The sequence below is a fragment of the Falco peregrinus genome, chromosome 8 (assembly GCF_023634155.1).
Source record: "Falco peregrinus isolate bFalPer1 chromosome 8, bFalPer1.pri, whole genome shotgun sequence".
Lineage (NCBI taxonomy): Eukaryota > Metazoa > Chordata > Aves > Falconiformes > Falconidae > Falco > Falco peregrinus.
In genome coordinates this window covers 34072998-34094618 of record NC_073728.1, presented here as the reverse complement: position 1 = coordinate 34094618, position 21621 = coordinate 34072998, and the positions used below count along the sequence as shown (strand labels likewise).

Below are 21621 nucleotides of genomic sequence, written 5' to 3'. Positions count from 1 at the left end.
GAAGGAAGGGAAAAGTTCTACAGTTAACCACTTGTATATAAAGTTGATGCAGTGTCAGAAATGCTCTGCTGAGTAAAAGGACACCCAAGTGTCTGTTTCACTCCTTAGGAACACACAGAGGATTTCACCATACTTAACATCTTTCAGCTTATTTTCCATTACATTTGTCTACACTGCCCTCACAAAATATGATGATGAATGAAAGGGGAAGATTATAAGCAATCTGCAACCAGGACACTTGGCTCATTTCAACTGTGTGTCAAGAAAAATGCACGAAAAGAGTAAAAGGAAGGTACTCAAAACAGTAACACAACAACAACAAAAATAATCTATGGCTTTGAGGGAGAAGCCATAGAAGACACAAAAATGAGTTCATGTGTCATTTGCACTAATTAAGAGCTCGGACAGCAGACAAGCTGTCCATATCACTAATCTATTAAAAGAAAACTGGAAATAGACACATAGAATCAGAAACTGTACCATTATTTTTAGGTGTTTAGAGAGCTCTCAATAAGCCAGACGGTCTTCCAAAAGTAATGGATAAATGGAAACCTTGGGAACATGGTCTCAGTATATGAAGTTTACAGAAAGCAAGACAAGAAAGCACTAAACCATGATTCAGCCTGCTGATGTAGCAACCACACAAGAACTACAAAAAAAAAAAAAAAAAAAGAAAAAGAAAAAGCAATAACAACTTCAGCTCCTTCGCCCCCACCCCACTTTCTGGGGATTGCTTGCAAAGAGGCAATATTGGTTGGCAGACAGCACCTAGAAGCACCGTTAATTTCAGCCATTTTTATGAAGCAAAGAACAACTTAAATAAACACACCCTACCAGCAGCATAAAGTCAGAACTTGGGCTCCCATTTTACAAAATATTGTTCACACACACGAGGACTGTCCAGTCCCTGAAGAATTTACAGGGTAAGCAAACAAGATCCAAAACCAAGGAGGAGGAAATCTGAAAGTTTGATTCTCAAGTAGTAGAAAAAAATCCCACGATCCAGATTTTATATGGTATGCTTCTAAATATACACAATACAAAACCCACAGACAATTAAATGAAGCCTTTCACACCTGCCGTATTCCAGAAGCGTAGCATGAACCTTTGATTCCTCATCTAGCAGTTCTTCAGCTCCCTTCTGACGTTTATATTTTCTTTGAGGCTTGTAAACCTCCTGTAAGACAGTGAACAAATTCAGAGCTTGTAGAAGGCTTTTCTAAAATAAATGATGAATTGTTACCTAGAGTGATATATACCACTCTTTGCTTTCCAACTCAATATACTTACCCAAATAAATATCCTTCACTTTCTCTTTTTGGAATTACAGGATAAAAATCTTACCAAATTTACTTCTGACCAATTTGCTATAGGACCCATCCTTCCAGGTTTAAAAAATAATAATAATTATAAATGGGTATTTAACAACAGACACTATTTCTTCAACCATCTCCATCACATTTGAAAGAAAAGTAAAAAATAACACAATCAACACCTATTAAAAAAAAAACAACTTATGACTTAGCTGATAAAACCAGCATCTAGAAATGTTACCTCTTTTGCGAGTTAATGCTATTTTTAATCTCTGATTAAATAACTAAATGTAATTAGTACCTACTCAATGATTACAGGTTACAGTGGAATTAAAGCAGATTTTATTGCAATTTAAGGAACAAAAATATCTTAAATAGTTAGGTACTAAAATCATTCAATTTCATGCTATCCCAGTGTGATCCTACAGCTGGACAACAGCTCATCAAATAAAACAAGGATTCACAAGTACTATTTTGCGCTGACAGAGCTACTTCCAATTTAAAAAACAAAAAACTAAAACAAGAGGACTGAGCCACTGTTCTAACTGTTAACACAGACACAACCGTTACACTACAGTAAATATGGCCTATATTACCTTTTTTCTTCCTCCTCCCACATACAACAACTATGCCCCTATAGAAGTCTATTTAACAACATTAGGAAAATTATTCTACCTCAAGCACAAACAAAACAAAAAATAATCATAAGATTCTCAACTTTCCCCAAATTAGAAATTGGAACCAAGATAGCAAAACTAACTCCGAAGTAAATGCTGTTTGTTTGATGAAAGATTAGGGTGGCGTTAGTCTGTAATGCAACATTTCCGCTGCTGGAATAAAGATTTTGAGGTTAACTGAAGTCTAGTATTTAGTGCTATCCTGCTAGCAAAGATACTGGAAAAAACTAAACAAGAACCTGTGATCTCAATGGTATTCTTTTTACTTCAATTGATATTCTTTAAAAAGTGTCCCCCTTAAACAATTAGATTACATTCTCTCATTTTTTTCTGAAATGAAATTCCAGCACTCATCACAGCAGAGAAAAAAACTTTTTCATCACCGTTAAATAATCAGCATCAAAAAAGGAACGCCCCCCTCTCTTTTTCATTCATGTATTTTAAATGCTTTGAGGAACAGGCTCAGAAAACATCCCTTACAAAAACAAATGTCGAAACCAAAGCCTGGGCTTTCCATATACACATTTAACTTCAGAAAATTCTATTCACATTGGACAAAAGATTTAATGCAAGAAGTTGCAAAGATTCTGAAAGAAAATAAAAAAGGTATTTTTTTTTTGCTTGATCTGGCTTTTGGTACAACACAAACTATTATTTTCAACAAGCAGTTCCTGTACCATAACATTGCCAAAATAGCTTTCAATCTTTTTCAAAGACATGTAATCCCAAAGCAAAGACCTCAAACAAGTGAAAATAGATGGTATTCCTTGGCAAGTTTCTCCTGAATTTGTCAGTTACCCTTTGCAATTTTTCCTTCATTTCTAATCTCAATTTCTGTCATCCTTGTTTCCAGCTATTAAGTCTTGCTACGTTTTTGACTGTCACATGAAAAAGCATTGTATGATCTAGAATCTCCCACAAGATGTACTATGGAAAAGCAACACAAGTCGTAAAAACAATTGTAGCTTTTATGATGGCATTCTATATTATACCTGTGCTATATAAAGCATAGGCATCATACCATAAACATTAGTCTTGGCATCAGATAATTGATTAGTCAAACAAAACCACTGAAAGATAATCTGAATTCACTAGGCAGTCACCTTTCAGCAGCAGTAGTTGTTATTCCAATAACCATTACCAGTATTAATATTCCCTTTTCTAACCTTTAGGCCTGATCATGACCATAAATCTCACTGTACTGTCCCCTTGAGAAGAGAAGGGTAGATCCTTAGACCAAACTTATAATAATGAATTCAAGCAACAGACCAGTCTTTCACTCTTGCTGCTTCTTTTAGGAAAGTGGCTTTCTCTTCTAATTCCAGTGCATAATGATTTCAAGGTGACTTGCAGAAGAGCTTTCATCTAATGGCCCACCTTCTTCTTACAGTTCCTACAGACAGACAGGAAAGCTTGAAAATTCACTCCATGTGTTCTAGACTGCAGTCATGCCTTGGTGCCTTAAGAGATCTCATGAACTAATCTTCAGTAAAGAAGATCAGGTGCTGTAGAAGATGCAATCCTGACACAGCTCATATATTTAAGAGGGAGGTGTGTCTAATGATATCCTCAGCAGTGATGAACCAACGTGAAAACTTTATCTTCCATGAAGATGCACCTAAAAAACTAGAAATCTGTGATCCAGAGGAGAAGACAGAATATACCTTTTCCAACTCTGCACATAGATCCAAACTGGGGCGAGCAGCCAGCACGTTCAAAGGCAGGAGAGCTATTCAGAGATCCTTAGACAGGCTAGCTGAATGGTGCAAAATACTATCAAACTTTGAAGATCTTGTTTTCCTTGCTTTGCATTATCAGTTTCATTCTTGGACCCTGAACATGGAACTATTCCCTTAGCTGCAGAAGTAGACAAATACTGCGTATACGATTCTAGGACCATGACCTATGAATTTTAAAATAACAACCCTAACATACTGGGCAAGTGGAAACCCACTCACTAGCTTCAACCAGCCAAGAAATACCTGATCTGACATACATATACCTGCTTCACCTTTGCCATGGCATTCTCTTCAAACTCCAAAAAGCAATTTCAGAAAACATGCAGGTAGATATGCAAAGGGAGCTCAACCAAGCACCCCAGGACTTTGGACAAGCAACTTGAATGGACCTGACATTTACTAGGTACCTGCATACTAAAAGTAGATTGCATTCCTTCTTTTTAGGCAAGCTGTCCCAAACAAATGCGTTAATGTCACAGAAAAAATAAAAAATCAAATTATTAGACTATAAAAACTGAGACTTGAAACCCCCTCTGCTCCTCAGCAATCAAAAGGGATCCCTTAATCATTGTTAATCAAGTATCTTCTCTATTTTTTTAAATGACATTAAAAATTCTAGGTACTGGTGCCTCCTAACAGCATTGTGACTACTTTGTCTCTTCAGTGACAAGGCTGGTATCAGCCACCTGGATACCGAACGTTTAGTGCTATTTAAGGACAATGCAGGCAGAAAATGGACACACTTTGCCACACTTGAAAAACTAGGACAATTACTCTGAAAATTGAAAATGGGCATGTCAAGAGCTACTTGATACAACACGCATTTGGAATTTGCTTTCTTACACAGGTTTGCATTCTCTCTCAATGTAAAGGGTTATACAGGTGCACAAACAAAACAATAATATCCATTTACAAGGGGAGCTAACTTGTAAAATGGAAAAGAGATCTCACTGAAAAGACAAGTACTGCTCACTGGAGTACAGACTCATCATAAACCTGCTAATAATTAAAAACAACCCAACCAAACCATGGGGAACAACACTTAAGAGACTGTAATTGAAATTTTCAAAGCAAGAGTAATTATTGAAATAGATTAACAAGGGCTTTGCATTGGTCATTACCTGGAGACTTCCACAGCAATGTTTTTCTATAAACATGCACTGTAATTCAACCACATATATTAGGCTCAGCAGCACTCAAACTGCTAATACAGGAAAAACTGCCTCCAAAACATGACAAATGGTAAGATTACTTGTCTGGTCCATTATGCTATCATATAGCTTGGTATGCTGGCACTTAACACCTCCATCCATGGACAAAGAGTTTAGGGTGTCTGGCTAGAGCTCCCTGAAGTAGCATTGGTTTTCTCAAAAGAGAAGGGTTTCACCATCTATCAATCAGCCTTGGAAGTGTCCCATTCAAAGCATACCCAGATTTCTCATCCCATCTCAAATGCTGGCCTGTGAATTTATCAAGATGGTCCAAAAAAACCAAAAAGATAGCAAGCTGTTAAAGAGTCAGAAACGGCAAACTGACAGTCCCAAGCAGACAGCAATTACAGAGAAAGCAAGGACAGAAACTCAAGTTGCTAGCTAGGTATATGAAAACAGGTACGAGACAGTCATATAGCCTATGTATTTTACATGTCACTCCTTGTAGCCTTCATGAATAAGCTTTCAAAAAATATAAACAAACCATTTATCCAAGAGTTATCTCCCTCTTCAGATGAAGATCTCACAAGTGATACCACCTTTCCCAACCAACATTTGCTACTTGAAGAAAACATTTCTAAAGTAGGGTATTTTCACTGCTAATTACAAGTAGTAAAAAAGACAAGTTCTGAAATGCAGACGTTTAAATTGCCATTTTGTTTAATTTCAAGATAAACAGTCCAACTGCTAATAGCTACAGTCTGCTGAGGGTTTAACAACCTATAGGCTACTTTGTTACTTTTGTTTTGACAGGGTGGAACTTCACACTCTATGCAGGCAGTTGACAGAGTTTACCTATTCGGACAGTACACACCTAAATGTTTTTTAACCTGGTATGCTGGCATTTGAGACCTGTTCTAAGAATGAAGGTCAATATGTAACTTAATTGGGACCTTCTCATGAGAGAACTCAGGACTGGCTACATTAAACAAAATTAACCACTGCCATTTTATTACTGAAACCACTTGCTTCTTGATCATAAAAATCTAACATACTTACACAGATATCAGTAACTGCTTTGACAGCTTTCTCTTTTCTTTGCATAAATTCATCATCCTGCAAGACATTAACAGAGGTGATTAAAAATACTAGCAACAGAGATTACATCTTAACCACTGTAATGCATTTAGCAAACAAAGTTGTCAAATAGTTTCTGAGCTGCCCAATTATTTGGTGAATATGATTCCCTGTAACACAGAAAAATATTTCCTTCTCTCATCAGATAAGTAGCTAGGTCTTGTAAAAGGGTACCTACCTATTTAAAACTGTATCCAGATCAGCAGTCCTTCTGCTCTCTGCTCACACAGTACCTGACAGAAATGCAATCCCAGCCCACTACCAGGATCTCCAATCATTACTACACTATGAAGAAATGAGATTGGGATGGGCTTAATGTGGAAAAGAGAAGTTTCCCCTACTTTTATTTATTTTCTAAGCACTAAAAATAATAATAAAAAAAACCCAAATAAAATCCAAACCATCCCAAGCATCTTTCACAGTATTAGGGACATCACCTTTAATGTTGTTACTGAATTAGAGACAAAACGTGGGTTCTAGGTTTTAAATATGGAATTGCCCTGGGATATGCACCAACAAAACTAATGACTTTACACTACAGACACAAATCCAAGCTCGTTCCAGCTCTCCCCCTACACCAAGGAAACCTCACAACATTAGTGCAGAATAGGAAGAAGAGAGGATCACAACACTGTTCTAAGCATTTAGTTTCAAAGGGGACAGCATTTGACTATTTGACCACTACAATTCTAGATAAAACTGTACATCTCACTCCTCTGGCAATCATGTTTTACGGAGACAAAACTGTCCCTCTGTCTTTCCCCAAGATCAGTTTTTGAATGAAGTTTTTCAGGAATCTAGTTTTCAAGAACAAATTTTGGGGCTTGGATACAGGGAGACGAGCTCACTTTGAGCACTCCAAAACAAAACCCAAGTTACAGAGCATTAACAGCGCACCAATTCTCATTTAGTTAGATCAGCTTCTCCATAGCATGCTGGGTGTTTTCAAACACATTTCATGTAGCTCCAGTCACATGGTTAGCCTGGATAGAGCTCTGTGCAGTGTATATGCACTCCAGAAGCAAGCTACCTGGCAAGCCAAAGTGACAGAGAAGTAGTAAATACTGCAGAAAAATTAGGGTAACTATTAAGCAGAAGTTAACCAGTATCTATGAATGTACATGGATTGCTCTAGGGCTGATTAACAAAATGATAGCAAATGCAACTCTGGTATATTGTGCCAATTTCAGAGCTGTGAAGCTGGTATGGATGTGAGCATTGCAACAACTAGCTTATCTTACCTCTGGTAGCCTATGAGTTTTTTCAAACTGCGATATAGAGTAAGAACGGATATAGTCTCCCATTTCTTCCCTTGTTTCTATTGCACGTTTCACCAGCCACTGGGAAAAAAAACAAAGTTTCTATCATTGGAAAGGAGAAGAGTAACAGCAGCAAACATCAAACTACTACATAAATATTTTAATACATGATAAAAATCTAAAAGCACATTTTAAGCACGGAGGAACATTTATTTGTTAACACGGTAACTCTGGGACCTACTCCTAACAAAACTATTCAGCATTGGCTACTTTTACAAAGTTTGCTCTTCTATGTAATAAAAACCTCAGTAGAGCAATCAGATAATGTGTAAGCTAGGAAACCACATGGCTTTTCTTATAATTAAAGATTTACATATAAAAACCTAAATATTCTTCATCCTGTTGAACTATATTGAACCATACAAACCTTGACGAGCCATACTGTTCACACTACAGTGGGATTCAACAGTCCAAAGAAGATCAAACTGCCTTCCCTTCTACGCTCCTTAGGGCAGAACCTAGTATCCCAAAAACATTCCTGAATGTTATTTGTAACTAGTATTGCAAAATTGTTATTTTGTTGCCCGATATCCTCTTTATTTAGCTTGCACTGTAACTTCTGAATTGCTTTTATATTCTAATTAATTTCTTACAGTAAGTATGGAAAGAAAATTCCATTGCAAATTTCAACTGTTAGGAATTCATAGTGGAAAAATTCACTTATAAAAAACCCATATGAAATCTTCACAAGCATAAGTGAACTTCATTGGAATTTTGCCAAATGCATGCTGTAATCCAAGTATCTTCAATAAAATCATTCCAAAAAGGAAAATGAAGAGCATCTGTGGAATAGAGATGGATGTGGGCCACTTTAAACATTCTTCTTTTAGCTTGCACCTTTAAGGAGGAAACAAAAAAAATACACTGCCTCCCCAAATAAGCCCCAAAACCTTACAATGCCCTCCCAAGAATCTGAGTTGCATAAACCCTATATCCTAGCAGAAGTCTACTAAAGCTAAAATTTCACCACACTATGTAGTCATATTATCTGTAATACTCACTGTTATTCCTTGTTAAACATTAATAACGTTGTTATCAAAATACAGAAAAATACACAACAGTAGTTGGCAAAACAAAGGAATGTTAATTTTCTGCCTTTTTTGTTTTCATCTATCCCATGGAATAGCCAGCACACCTCACCAGACCAAGAGCTCAGCTGTACCAGCCTGCACAACATACATCCTATTCTACATTCAAAAACTGCAGAACGTTATTGTACTCTAAAAGCTATCCACGTTGTCCTTCTGAGCAGGCCATACTGAATAAATAATGAATCTCTCAGTTCTAGGAAGCATAGGATTGACAGCACATATACAAAACTGCTATTATACTCTACATGCATACAGGTTCATCCTGCTCTACTCCAGAGAGGCTCTTGGGAGCCTGTTTTACACAAATAGTCCAGGTGGCTTTTATACAGTCTGTGGGCTATGGTACAGTCACCCTTCCACAGAGCAAGCCTGAACTGCTCACAGCACCCATCTCTGTCGGTCTGAGCAGGAGGAGATGGGCTGGAGCCCTGCTGGAAGGTGAAGCAATTGGAAGTTGAACAGAAAATGTTCTGGGCTCTCAGTGCCAAGAGCCAACACTGAATCTGTCTTGTATCATTAGTCCATTATGCTCTGACGGAAGACACCACATGGAACATGACCTCATCTCATTAATCTTGGCTGTACCCCAGGTAGAAGCCATTACAGCTAGGTTATATGCATTGCTATGAAATTTTCCTACTATATATCACTACTGTCTTCAAAACCTACAGCTCCACTGTGAAAAGACCTATCTTCAAGCCCATGAAGTGTTCAAGAACCACCACATGCCTGTATAAGAAGATTCTTCTGATGTTTATAAGACCACACAAAAAGCCACAAATATCGAAGTAGATTTTAAATAACATTGGAGAAGATAAATCCTGTGGGCTGTTGACAGCCAGTGCAGGAGGTCACATAAGAGATCAGATCAATCTTGTCATCCAAGTCTGAACCAGCAACTGTTTTCTGCGATATAACCATGAACGCCTGGAAACTGAGGGGAAGATGATGACAACAAGAAAGATGAAAATGCAGACTACTGATTACAAAGCACATCTCAACACAAGATTGTGTACATATTTTTCTACGTGAACATAAGCAGAACTTACTAGGAAGAACAGTACCATTCCTGCCCATTGGAATCTTTTTAAAGTTTTTTGTTTAGTTGGGTTTTTTTAGTTCTGCTAGTCCATGGCAGTAAGCCAACTCAATCTAATTTCTTCCTGGAGGGAAGGATTCATCTAAATTCCTCCCATCAAGTTCACCAGACTAGCTCGCACAGTGTAAGAGCTATTGGGACACAATTCCAGGTGGAGGAAAGAGCTTCTGTATTACTTGGGGACTGATTTGAGACTTAAGAGATAGCAAGTGAAATCTTGAACTTTGCAGAGCATTGAGTAAAGTGTCACTATCAAATATTTAACTCCCACATGCCATGGTGTGGTCAGCCTATTACAGCTCTTGCATGGTCTTTTTCAGAACATAGTATACTGGTGACACCAACAGGTTTTCTTGAAAGCCTGTCTTGGTTGGGATGAAATGAGGAACCAACAGTACCAGCAGCAGGCAGAACTTCCCTTCTGAAAGGGATCTCTACATAAAAAAAAACTAAGCTCGTCAACAAAGACTTCTTCAACAAGTATGGAATAGATATACCACCTACTGGCCAGCTACCAATACTGAGAATTGCTGCTCTCAGAGAATCCTAGAAGCTGATTTCCTCCCTGGTTAGAATTAATGTTTCTCCTTTCTGGGATTTTGGATAAAGCAGGTCAGAAAAGAATACCTAGTGCTATAGTTTTTACAGCAGGAGTAAATAGTTCATGTTCTCACTTTAGCAGAGGAATTATTTTTTTCTGTGAGAGAAGTCTTGTATTTGATAGATGTAACCATCATCTTCAAGTTTAAAAGGAAAAACTCGCATTAACAAGATAGAAACTTTCCACTTTAGGCAGCATAAGCACAGCTTGAAAGCTGTGTAACAGCAGCACACACCACGTAACTCTGTGGGGAGTGCAGTTAAGCGTGGTTTTCCTCAGGAGCCTCCTACTAGAAGATAACAAGAAAGAGACAACAGGAAGTTTCCCCCACTTCTTACAAACTGGAATTTAGAGGAAACTCTTACTTGCTGAATTCTTTCTCAGGCAGGAGGTAAGGAGATACTTGATGAAAAAGCAGGTTGCTTAACAGTCTTCATTTTCCCTACTTAAAGATACATTTCTGTGTGCAGATGAAAGTAAAAATCAAAAAATAATAAGGACATACCAAGGATTCTCAAGATACCACACATAACTGGAACACGTCACGTGTTAGCTTAAACCTTAATAAAATCGAGAGCTATGAGCATGCACACGGTCAGTTAGCAGTGCACAACAAAGACATGGTAATAGGATCCCAAATCAGAGCAATTTATTTTTCTAGCCGTACAGTTTTTAAGTGATACAAATGAAGGATGAATTATGCTTAAAGAAACAACTCCAACTGGCTTTCAGCTTATTCATATCCCTTTGATTGAACTGTGTAACTTACTTCATAAGCTTAAACACAGACGGTAAGGTATTTATTCTATTTCCTAGTCTGACAAAGTAGATTATCAGATTCCAAACAAGCTTAAACTTTAGTTTCTTTACACAGCCATTCCACAAAAAGCAGAATCTGACTCCATTTCAAAGAACTGAAGAAGAGTTTGTGTTTGTCTTAAATGGGGATCAAGCAATACTTCAGAATTGGATCATCCACAATGTCACTCAATTCTTTAAAAACATTCATTTAAACTACTTCTCTGTGATTATTCATTCTGAAGTTAAATAGAGAGCTAAACAATAATCCAGATCTTTGTTATAATTTTTATGCAAGTTTCAGGGCCTTGTTCAGCAAAGTATCAGTAAGTCACAAAATTCTTACCTGTACAACAGGAAATATATGAATGAAATCCAGTCCCTGGATCTGATGTGGTTCCAAACGATGAGGGCACTTCATTTTTGGTAATACAGACACAATTTTTTCAGTTAAGGCACTATTATAAAACAACAAAAATACACATGTATATACGCTACAACTTTCTTTTGTGAATTACAAATTACTTCTGCAAACACAGTAGTTAGAAGGTTCCCTCTAGCGGCTTCCACTGTATACAGCTGTGAAAAGCAATCAGACTTCCATTTACGAAATAGCTTTTACATTGTACTATGTATATTATGTATACTATGTATGTGAAAAGGTGATCGAACCCCTCTTGCAGGCTCCTAGCTTGTGATTTCATTCGTAGGATTACACAGAAAATGTTAAGATCTGCATGTCTGGTCAGTTGAAATGCCTGTGTAAGTTGTATCTACAAACACCTTTGCATATTATAATATATGCATACATGAAGAAACACTAGCTTTAAGAACAGTTAGACCAAGTAAAATGGACGCACTTAAAGGAAGTCCAGAATCAAATGTAAGGACTTAAACATTTTTTTAGCAGAACTCCCAAAATATATTTTGACATTACTACTGAAACTGAGTTTAAATATAGATTACACCTCAAAGCTAAATACACAGTATATTTCACACAGTTTTGAAGTGAGTAAAACGAAATTTGCTGGCTACAGTCTCATTCTACAGTTCAGGTAAGAACTGGTAAAATGGAAGGATTAACCTAACACAAGGGATTCACCTACAAGAACATCATTCTGCTCCTACTGAACCCTTTATTTCAGAGCAAGGTATTCTTTTGTTGCCAGTGCTGTCAAGCACGTTTTTAAAGCAGGTGTCAGCACTAAGGATGAACACTTTATGGGAAAACTAAAACTGTTTTTCCATGAAGGAAAAAAAAAATCTAACTGGTCCAGTACTGACCTTGATATTCAGTAACCCCCAAATGGAAAACTGATATTCTGGAAGAACGAAAAAGGAAGCAACAGACAGGAGACAAGAGACCATAGTCTGGGAAAAGAGCCTGAAAAGTTACATTCCTTAAGACAAGTGAAAACTTTTACTTTATTCTTAATAAGGCAATTCCCACTATGGCCCCATATTAATATTCTACAACATGAAAATAGCAGCGCCTCTCAGCACAATCAAAGCAAATGAAATGTAAAGAAAAAAAAGTTATTTATCCAATAGATGCAAGAACATCTCCTAATGTATGTTTCCATGTTTATTTCAACCCAGCAATTAAATAACAGGACACCATCAAAATGCCTTCAGAATAATACTGAGAAAACACAAAGCTTAACTTTCCTTATCTCGAGAAGATCACAAGAGCACTGAGCCACCATAAACATTACATGGACATGAAAACCGCCTATGCTTGTGTGACTCCAAACACTTCTAGGTTTACAAATAAATCATTGTTGCTGTTTTGGGAGAGGAGCCTGGTTTTTGTTTTGCCAGTTTTCCAGTCAGCTGGAAAGATAACAGAACATTTTCAGAACTTAACTATTTCCTATCCTGCTCTTCTTCAGGATAGGAAAGATGGCAACTATAAAAACCATCACCACCACCTGTATTCCTAGTCTCTACTTAATTCCATGCACTTAATGCTTTATGTAGTTAGTTATCTATGATTATTTGAGTGTCTCCAAGTTTAACGGCAATAAACATGAATCTTTATTTTTACAAGTATTACAGGCTTGCCACTGCTAAATGACTTTCAAGAAAACAGCACAGAAAGATGTTCTTTTTGACTACATGGAGCAAACAAGTCTCTTCATGCAACTGTAACTTGACAGCTATTCTTACTTCCTTCAAATTTTAATTATGGCTCTTTTATCACAGAAATGCATAAAGAAATAATGTAGTTTACAAAGTATTCCCTTTCTCAGCTCAAAATAATGCTTAAAACCTCCCTAATACAGGAATTAGGTGACTGATGACCAAATTTCATGCCTTAAGAAATGAATCAAATCAAAATGGTCTCATTGAGTCACTGTCACGAAGGATCTTCTCCTTAGTATGGGGCAGGTAACTCTTTTGGCAACAGTGTAATGCTTTACATTCTGCTTGCTGACACCTACAATTCCAACTCAGAATCATAAAGGAGAATCAGAGGTTATTTACACAACAAATCTGCAGACATGGAGAACCCAACGAAGGTCTTCTACTGTTCCACTCCAGTTTCCAGCAGCGTGGTCTCCCTCTGCCCTTTGTTTTGGCCTCTGCACTACCCCCTTGTGCCAGCACAAGCATCTGTGCAGCTGCATAGAGAACCAGATCCAGGAACTGATTCACATTAAAACTATTTTCTTTTCTTGTTGTTTTTTTGGTAGGTTTTAATCTGGATCAGTTCCAAATCCAGTTCAACGTGCAGCCTCATAAGCACTTTCACTGCTTGGTAGTGATACAAGAACATGGCAGCCCAGAGGCGAACAGCACTGCCTTTTTTGGAATAAGCTTCTTTCTGGTTTTAGAAGTTATGGAACTACAGTCTGAGAAATCCAGAAACCAGTGCAATGTTTTGCAAGTGGGTGGTCTTCAAAAGCAGGAAACTTGGACTAAAAGTATGTCTCATAACAAGCAAGTATCAGGTAATTTCCCCCTCCCCACCCTCTGATCCTTTTCTAAAAAATTAAAAACAAAACCAAAACAAAACCCACCACACTTGCCATTTAATCCACTTACATTTTTTGACCAATAGTAGAGTTTTCCTGAAACAATAAATCAACATCGATATCAAAGCTGCAAGTAGTGATACACCACGTCATGCCGCCTACCACCTAGCAAAGGAGCAACAGCATGGTTAGTTCCATCTTAATTTGAAGAGGTAAACCCAAGTACATCTTATAGGCTTTATTTTAGAAACTACAACTCAGTACTTTCACCTCATCATCAGTATTTTTATATATCCTTATATAATCTATATATATATCTCCTTATATATACATCCTCAGTATTCTTATGGAGACTGAAAGACATGTAGATAGCATACATGTATCAACTTCCACATACAATACATGTATACAAAAAAACAAAAAAACCCCAGCAGTCAGTGACATTCTGAATTTTATGTATCAGTCTTGAAACAGCTCTCAAATTTAAAAAAAAAAAAAAAATAAAAATAAATCAGCACAGTATGTTAAATGTCAGATCTTTAAGAAGTGACTGTGTCAGAATTGTATCAAGGATCATAATTTTTGTATTCATATATCTACACATACCTTTACTACTATTATTCTTTGCTTGCTAACATATGCAACACCAAGTGCCAGGCACAGTATCAACATAGTGATGGAAATCCACAGCTCTGTAGAAACCTCTGTTTCCGGTCCTATTCCTACAGATACTTTGGCATATTAAAAATCCCAAGCCATTTCATCAACTTGACATAAATTACGTAAATATATACAGACAACCTTGTATATGAATATGCAAGATGGTCTAAACACACACAAAGTCCAGAAAAAGGGATTAAAATGTGGAGTGACTTACCACATCACACAGTAAATTAGGGTGTTCTATACAAGGTTTTCTAACACATTTCCCCCTCTCACATTCCCCTCTGAGACAGTTTACTAGTACCCCTTTTACACTAGCAGTTTGATCATTTTCAATAGCAGTGCTCACTTTTTGTAAAGGTTGGGCATTCATGAAATGGTAACTTTGCAATTGTATTTAGGCAAGTATAAACCTGATGCGTCCATTTCTACACATAAATGCAACTATTACATCCTAAGGCTGTCTCCTTGAAACTACTTTGTGTCTGTGTGCACAGCCTCCTGAGCAGCTAAGGTCAGTAATGCCAAGCAGTTTTAAGAAACTAAAATTGCATTGCAAAGCAAGGCTGTGCTATGATCAAAGAAACACCAGAAAACAGAAGAGTCCATTTCAATGCTGCTGTATCTCTGTGTTCTCAAACTTTGGTTCAGGAATTTCTTACAGAGTCAGCCCTAAAACAATTCAGAAGTCTCTTTTCAACCTGAACTTTGCTCACTGTTAGTATCACATACTTCCTGTCTAGGACAATGAAAGGTTAACATACATGACATTCTAAAGGTATGTAAAAACAGCCCAAAAATAATCTCACTAGGCTAACTGTTCCATTCTTTCAGAGTCTCTCAAGACAAGTATTTCTTCATTTCTCATTCAGGAAAACTTTTTTTTTTAAAAAAAAAAAAATATTACCATGCTATGTCCAAGTATCAAGTCTTTCTAACTGCAGTTGAGAGAGGGGCAAAATTCCCCATATATGACTAACTTCGGCCATAACACTGCCAGAAGAGCACAGCAGTAACTAGCTTGCATCCAATCACCTCCTCCAAAACAGGCCTTGCTGCACAGAATTGTTTTTCAAGATTGAGGAGGTCTTATCTGTTTGAAACTGGGTCATTCCCAGAATTATTTACACAGAAAAGCCTCATGTGTTGCAAGTGTCTTTTTTTTAAGTCACCTAGAACCGCTAAACAAGGAAAAAGTATATAATCTTCCTATCCTTAAAAAAAGGTTTTTAGAAATACTGCATTGGTCTCACCTTGTCAAACGGTGATAACCCCTTGATTCTTGCTCGAAAATACCCAGCCGCCACCAACAGTTCCAAAATTTCAGTCAGCTTGATGTTCTGTTCCTCATCTTCTCTCGTTTCAACCTGGCCAAAACAAACAACGCAACACTAATTCAGCGCTTCTCGTTCATTCTGCAAATGAACATTTTCCAAACTTTTACCTTAACACAGACCATGTGGAAAACCTTGACTTCTATTAGTAACTTGGTTGTTAATTTGAAGGATGTTAAAGAAATAGGCAACGCATTTCTATATGGATTTAACAGCACATTTTTTTCACCCAGCTGAATACTTTAATCTGCTTCTGCTGTTCAAACTGCTGGCCCACAGCTTGCTTCCAGCCAGTCTGGTTGCCCCCATTGCCATTAGCCAGTTAATTTATTCTCCATTTTGCACATTTCTTTCAAATTCAGGGCTGACAAAAATCACACACCTCAATTTAACACTTCTGTGTTCTTTTTACGAAAACAGGAGGAGACCTTCACATGGAATTCCACTTTTTGGGCAATGCAAGCGTAAGCAAACTGGAACGCTGGCACCAGCCAAGAGCCCACTGACAGCAGCACGGATGGTCGCGGTGCCCCAACCGCCCTGCGCGGGGCTTTTGTCCCCACGCTCCAGGAGGGTCCCCCCGGCTCCACGCACACACGTGGCTGCCCAGAGGCACCGGGCACCCCGGGCACCTCGTGGCTAGGCCGGAGGGGCAGCCGGCCCCTCGGGGGCTGCAAGCACCCGCCCCAGCACCCTCCCCACCACCCTCTCCCCCAACCTCCTCCCTCCCACGGGGACCCCGACAGCCTCATGGGCCACGGGGACAAGGCAGCGCGATGGTGCACGGAGGGTGACCGACACGGGCCCTGCCGGCAGCGCCGCGGGGCCGCCCCCGGGAGCGGGACCCGGCTCCCCGCGCCCCGAGGGACCCCACCGCCCGGGGCCGCGGGCGGGGCAGGGCGCAGGGCCGAGCCCGCCGTACAGCGGCGACCCCCGGGCTGGCGGCGCGGCGGCGAGGGCCGGTCAGCGCCCCGGCCCGCGGGGAGCCGAGGAGAGGGGAGAGGGAGCGGGCAGGGAGCCCGCGGAAGCCAGTGCAGCGCGGGCGGAGGAACAGCGGGCGGCCGCGCCTCACCAACGCCGCTCTGCCCGGGGTGGGGGAGGCTGGAAAGACGCCACTACGGTACCTCCTGGGGGGCCTGGTGCTCCTGTCCCCGGGGGACCACCATCGCCCTCCGCCTCCGGCAGCCTGCGCCCAGCCGCTCAGCCTGTCACGTCCGCTCCCCCCCGTCGCAACGCCCAGTTCCCAGCCGGCAGCTGCCGGGTTCCCCCGCCCCCGCTCAATGGTTCACCCGCACCCTCCTTGCGTATAAGCGCATCCGGGCCGTGCCATTCGCGGCCAAAGGGGTGCGGGGGAAGGAGGGCGGGGGCTGCGCGGCTCCCCGGCGGCTCATGTGACTGACGGCACGGAGCGCAACCGCGGGAGCGCCGTCCCGCCCCCGCCCGCCAGTGCCCGCGGGCGGCGCCCCTGGGGGCCCGGTGCCCCCCGCCCACGGCCGCGCCTGGGGCACGGTGGCGCCGACTCAGAGCCGCCCGCCCGCTGGTGCCGGGCTGTGTTCCCCCCCCCGCCTTCCCCTTACGGGCGGTCGCCCTTCTCTGTGTGGTTCTGGGGGTTTTCTCTTTGGCAGTGGGACCTGAGGCCTTCCAGCATGGAGGACGAGCCGCCCAGTGCGCTGTGACCTGAGGGGTGTCTCACGGCCTCTCAGCCCCACAGGGCACTGGTGCGCCTCGTTAGCAGCTGGCTTTCCTTTGGTGACCAAACGCTGAGGGGGATTTAACCGTTTTTTTCAGACCTGCAGGCAGGTCCCATGCTGAGGAACCTTTGCGCCCCCTTGATCTGGTGCTACCTCTGTCCCACGGCGTGGGGGCATGGCCCTGTGGGGAGGCCGGGGAGGCCTTTCCTGGTGACAGTGGCTTCAGAAATACCTGACAGCGGTGTCTTCTCAATTCTGCCTCAGGAGCCCGGTTTCTAGGCCCTTCACTGTAGGCAGAGCATTATAAAAAATAAACTCGGTGTTAGCCTGTGACTAGAAACATCTCAGGGAGGCGAAGGAACAAGAAAAGCCACGCGAGAGCGTTGTTTCCATCTGTCGGAAGGCAGCAGAGCGTACACGGGCCAGTCCGCACCGACTGCTGCCCTGACACAGCGATCAAAACAATAATAATAAAAGCAAAAATATGCCAGACCGGCTCAGGCTGCGTACTGGTGTAACCACAGGCCATGTCTTAATTAGAGTTGCAGAAAACTGTTATGCAGCCCCAGAGGCTAACATGCTCACCAGAGCAATACAGGCTTTCTGCTTTTTGTCTGCCTTCTCACAGAGAACTGTACGGCTCTAATTTGATTGTCATGGAGAGGAAGACTGAAGCAAACAAACAAAAAGCATGGATAAGAAGGAAGGTTGAAACAGAAGAGTGTGAGGAAGGGATGTACATGACCTTCAGACACAGCAGCCAGCACAGGCTGCAAGGTAACTACTAAAAAGAAACATCAACTTGGAAAAAAGATCCCTGAGCCATGATCATAAAATTCCTTTCAAAGAAACACATTAGAGAAAAATAAAAAGCCAAGGGTAGTATAAACTAGGGGGCTAAGTAGTAACTGAGTATCAGACAAGGGAAGGATCAAACCTACACTGGGAACCTTAACTGTTTCCCAGGATTTTTAAAGCATGATGAAGGAGAGGAAGGGAGACAGGGCTAATTAACTCCTATGGATTTTAAAATGCATGCAGCTGGCACCCAAAATCACAAACCTGGCTTGAAATTATATACTTACAGAAAAGTAGTATGTTCTTTCAATTTGCTTTATGTCATTTGTGACCACAAAGACTGAAACCATTTTTCTCCTTTACAGGAGAAGGCTGGAATTTTCCTTCACCTAGTTTATGATTAAGAAATGAAAAGGAAAGGCATGAAAATACAAGAATGTATCTCTGTTGTCATTACAACCCATCTTTGATGCCTTGAACCTTAATAAAATACTCCGCAAAGGCATTGCTTCCCAATACCTAATTGTGATGCAAATCCAGACAGTTATCCAGACAGACCCGTTGTACCCTATGACATTCAGATAATCAATCTTCTAAATACCAATTAGGTTAAAAAAAAGTCCCAAGAGGGGTACTGTCTAAGAAAGAAAAACCTCACTTCTTTCGGAGATTTTGTGCTTGCAAATCTCTAGCAGGTCCAGCTTTAGTCTTTGTTTTCTCTTTCCCTGCTTTATTTTGATCTGTGGAGGGAAGCAAGCTCTGGCACATGGTGCAGCTGCTTTGAACAAACCTGTCTTGATTTTTCAGTTTCATTAATCTTGACCCCATGAAGCTGAGCTACAGAGCTTCCTCCCCTCTTTATAACTGCATGATTTATTTCACTGTTGAGCCCGGACTTCTGACGACATCAGACTTGGTCACCACTAAAAATGTAGCAATATTCACTGTACCTTTTAGCACATAAGTGGCTTTTCTCATAACAAGAATTAAAACGTGAGATGGGGTTATAACAGCAACAGCAAGGGCTTCACTCTGTGTTGGGGAAGCACAGTTAAATAAATAGACTTAAGTAATTGTCCAATGTTCTGTATGCTGAGAAGGACTAAAAGATTTATTTCCATAAATTCTGCATGATAGATAAAGTAAGTGTAGCTCCCTGCGCAATGGTCCTTTGCACAGCATCTTTTTGTTAGGGTACAACATTTTTTTATGTGTATCATAAAACAAAGTATCATGGACAGATCATGGAGTAAACGGGAAGGATCCCAGTGATTTCATTGGACTGTGGACCTCAGTAATGCTGTGACTGCATCTTCTGAGTTGTATTCCTAATTACAGGAGAAGCTGAAGCCATCTGCACAGGACTGAACCCAAGCCTTTCAAAGGCAGTGTCAATTTTTGCATTGTTTTCTGTGGCTCATATCTTGGATAAGCTGTTTTCAACCCATTTTGTTGCCCAGTGGCTCCAGCACAGAGATCTCTTCTATCCTGATCCCTAATGAAATGATTCCTGCCATGAAAGTTTTCATCTAGATTTCTGAAATTCACGATACTGCCAGGCACAGCAGCAGTCTTCTTCTGCGTGCATTTACTCTTCTTTTCTATTTGTTGTTTTGGTTGTATCCCATCTCCTTATAGTTATTCAGCTCCCCTTCATCTATTGCTTGAGATGTAGTAGGCATAAGGCAGTTGCAAATTCCCAGTTACCATCAGTGGAAGTGAGACTGTGCACTGTGGAACGAAAAACTCACAGACCTGTTGCAGTAGCCATTGTGTTAGAGGTTGCACCAGACCATTGCATCCCATCAAACAGGCTGATACATTTTGCAAGGTATAGTGCCCTTTCAGCAATCACATATAATGTTGAATATTATTTTAAGCATGTCCACTATCACATCCATTGATGACATCTAAAAGCTACTGTCCAGCCAAGATCCTATTCAGTCGCTCCTCTGAACATTTCCTATTCTCAGCATTTAATAGTTTAAAACATATGGGGAGATAGAAACATATTTTTCTTGGTAATTATGTCTGTGTAATTTTAAATATTGTTTATTAAGTTTGGCAATATTAACACAAACATCTTTAGTTCACCTACCAAGCTGTTAGTTCATCCCAACCAAACCCAAGGCAACACAGAGGTAAATCAGATGGGAGTAGTGGATGAGAAAGTGGAAGAAGCTCCTGTACATGGTCACCTTCTCAGGGATGTAGTTAGCAAAGGGCCACGCAATAGTTCCTTGTCTAAGCAGGAGGAAGAGGAAAGGCTTTGTGGCCCGTGGAATTCGTAGATGACAAGACAGTCCAATAGTGAAAATGCTGATGTTCTGGTAAGAAATAAAACACAGCTCCCTCATGGTCTATGTGACAGGAGTTGACAAAATTGGTGGCTGGTCCTCTTTACAATTTCATCCATGCAAGCTCTCTCATAGCAGTCTGTCTGGAGAATAAAAGAATATTATAACTAAGTATCTGATTAATATGAAAGTTTTTACCAGACTTCTCTTTTGCAATGTCATGATTTTGGTCACATCACTCGAAGACCGTCATCAGAATATTCAAGTAACTAGTTATTTTGGGTACTTTGAGTTTTGAGAAACTATGAGAGGCTTGATTTTCAGAGAGTGCCTACTGTGCCCTTTTTGAAAATCAGGCTACCAAGGAGTTTCTTGGTTTCTACATGGGCGCACATTGCCAAGTCCAGGCAAGGACCCGCACAGTACACCCTGACACAAAGTAATTTTCCACAGTGGAGTTTCTTTGGGATAGTACCATTACACAGCATCTCTTCTGAAAGTCTCAGGGCATCCGTAGCTGTTACAGTCAAGAGAAATTAATCTATGGGAGAATGAAGTGGGGTTTTCTGACTCAAGTATCACCCATGGAACAACTAATTAAGTCTGAGTCATTGAGCCTTTACCTGAGAAGGTACAAAGAAAATGAGAACAATTGCACTGTAAGTGCATCATGCAGTTCTTGATTTGGGCCAGGATATTAAATTTCAGATCGCAGCTGTGTCTGTGATGGTAGCACCAGGAAGAAATGTTTTGTTTTGTTTTACCAAATCTGATTTGGAATTTTTGGAAAACAAAAAGCCCAGGAACTTAATAATATACTTTTAAAAGGTAAAATTTTTGCAAACATAATCATGCTCTAAGATTTATTTGATGTCCAAAGAACAAAAGAATGTAGGTTGTTGGATTACTGGCTGTCTTGAAACAAATTCTTATGA

At 40.3% G+C, this 21621-nt stretch overlaps 1 protein-coding gene across 1 annotated transcript in view; it reads right to left on the bottom strand.

Annotated features, from left to right (window-relative positions):
• The window catches only part of CCDC93 (coiled-coil domain containing 93), a 51292-nt gene extending 34051 nt beyond the window's left edge, over positions 1–17241 (bottom strand). Inside the window, exons 1-7 of the mRNA XM_055812009.1 lie at positions 17025–17241; positions 15820–15933; positions 13974–14068; positions 11272–11383; positions 7259–7357; positions 5940–5996; positions 1077–1177 (exon numbers count right to left, since the gene is read on the bottom strand). Of these exons, the coding sequence (XP_055667984.1) occupies positions 1077–1177; positions 5940–5996; positions 7259–7357; positions 11272–11383; positions 13974–14068; positions 15820–15933; positions 17025–17066 (620 nt within the window). The 5' untranslated portion in view covers positions 17067–17241. The remainder of the gene's footprint in view (positions 1–1076; positions 1178–5939; positions 5997–7258; positions 7358–11271; positions 11384–13973; positions 14069–15819; positions 15934–17024) is intronic.
• Positions 17242–21621: the final 4380 nt, after the last annotated feature.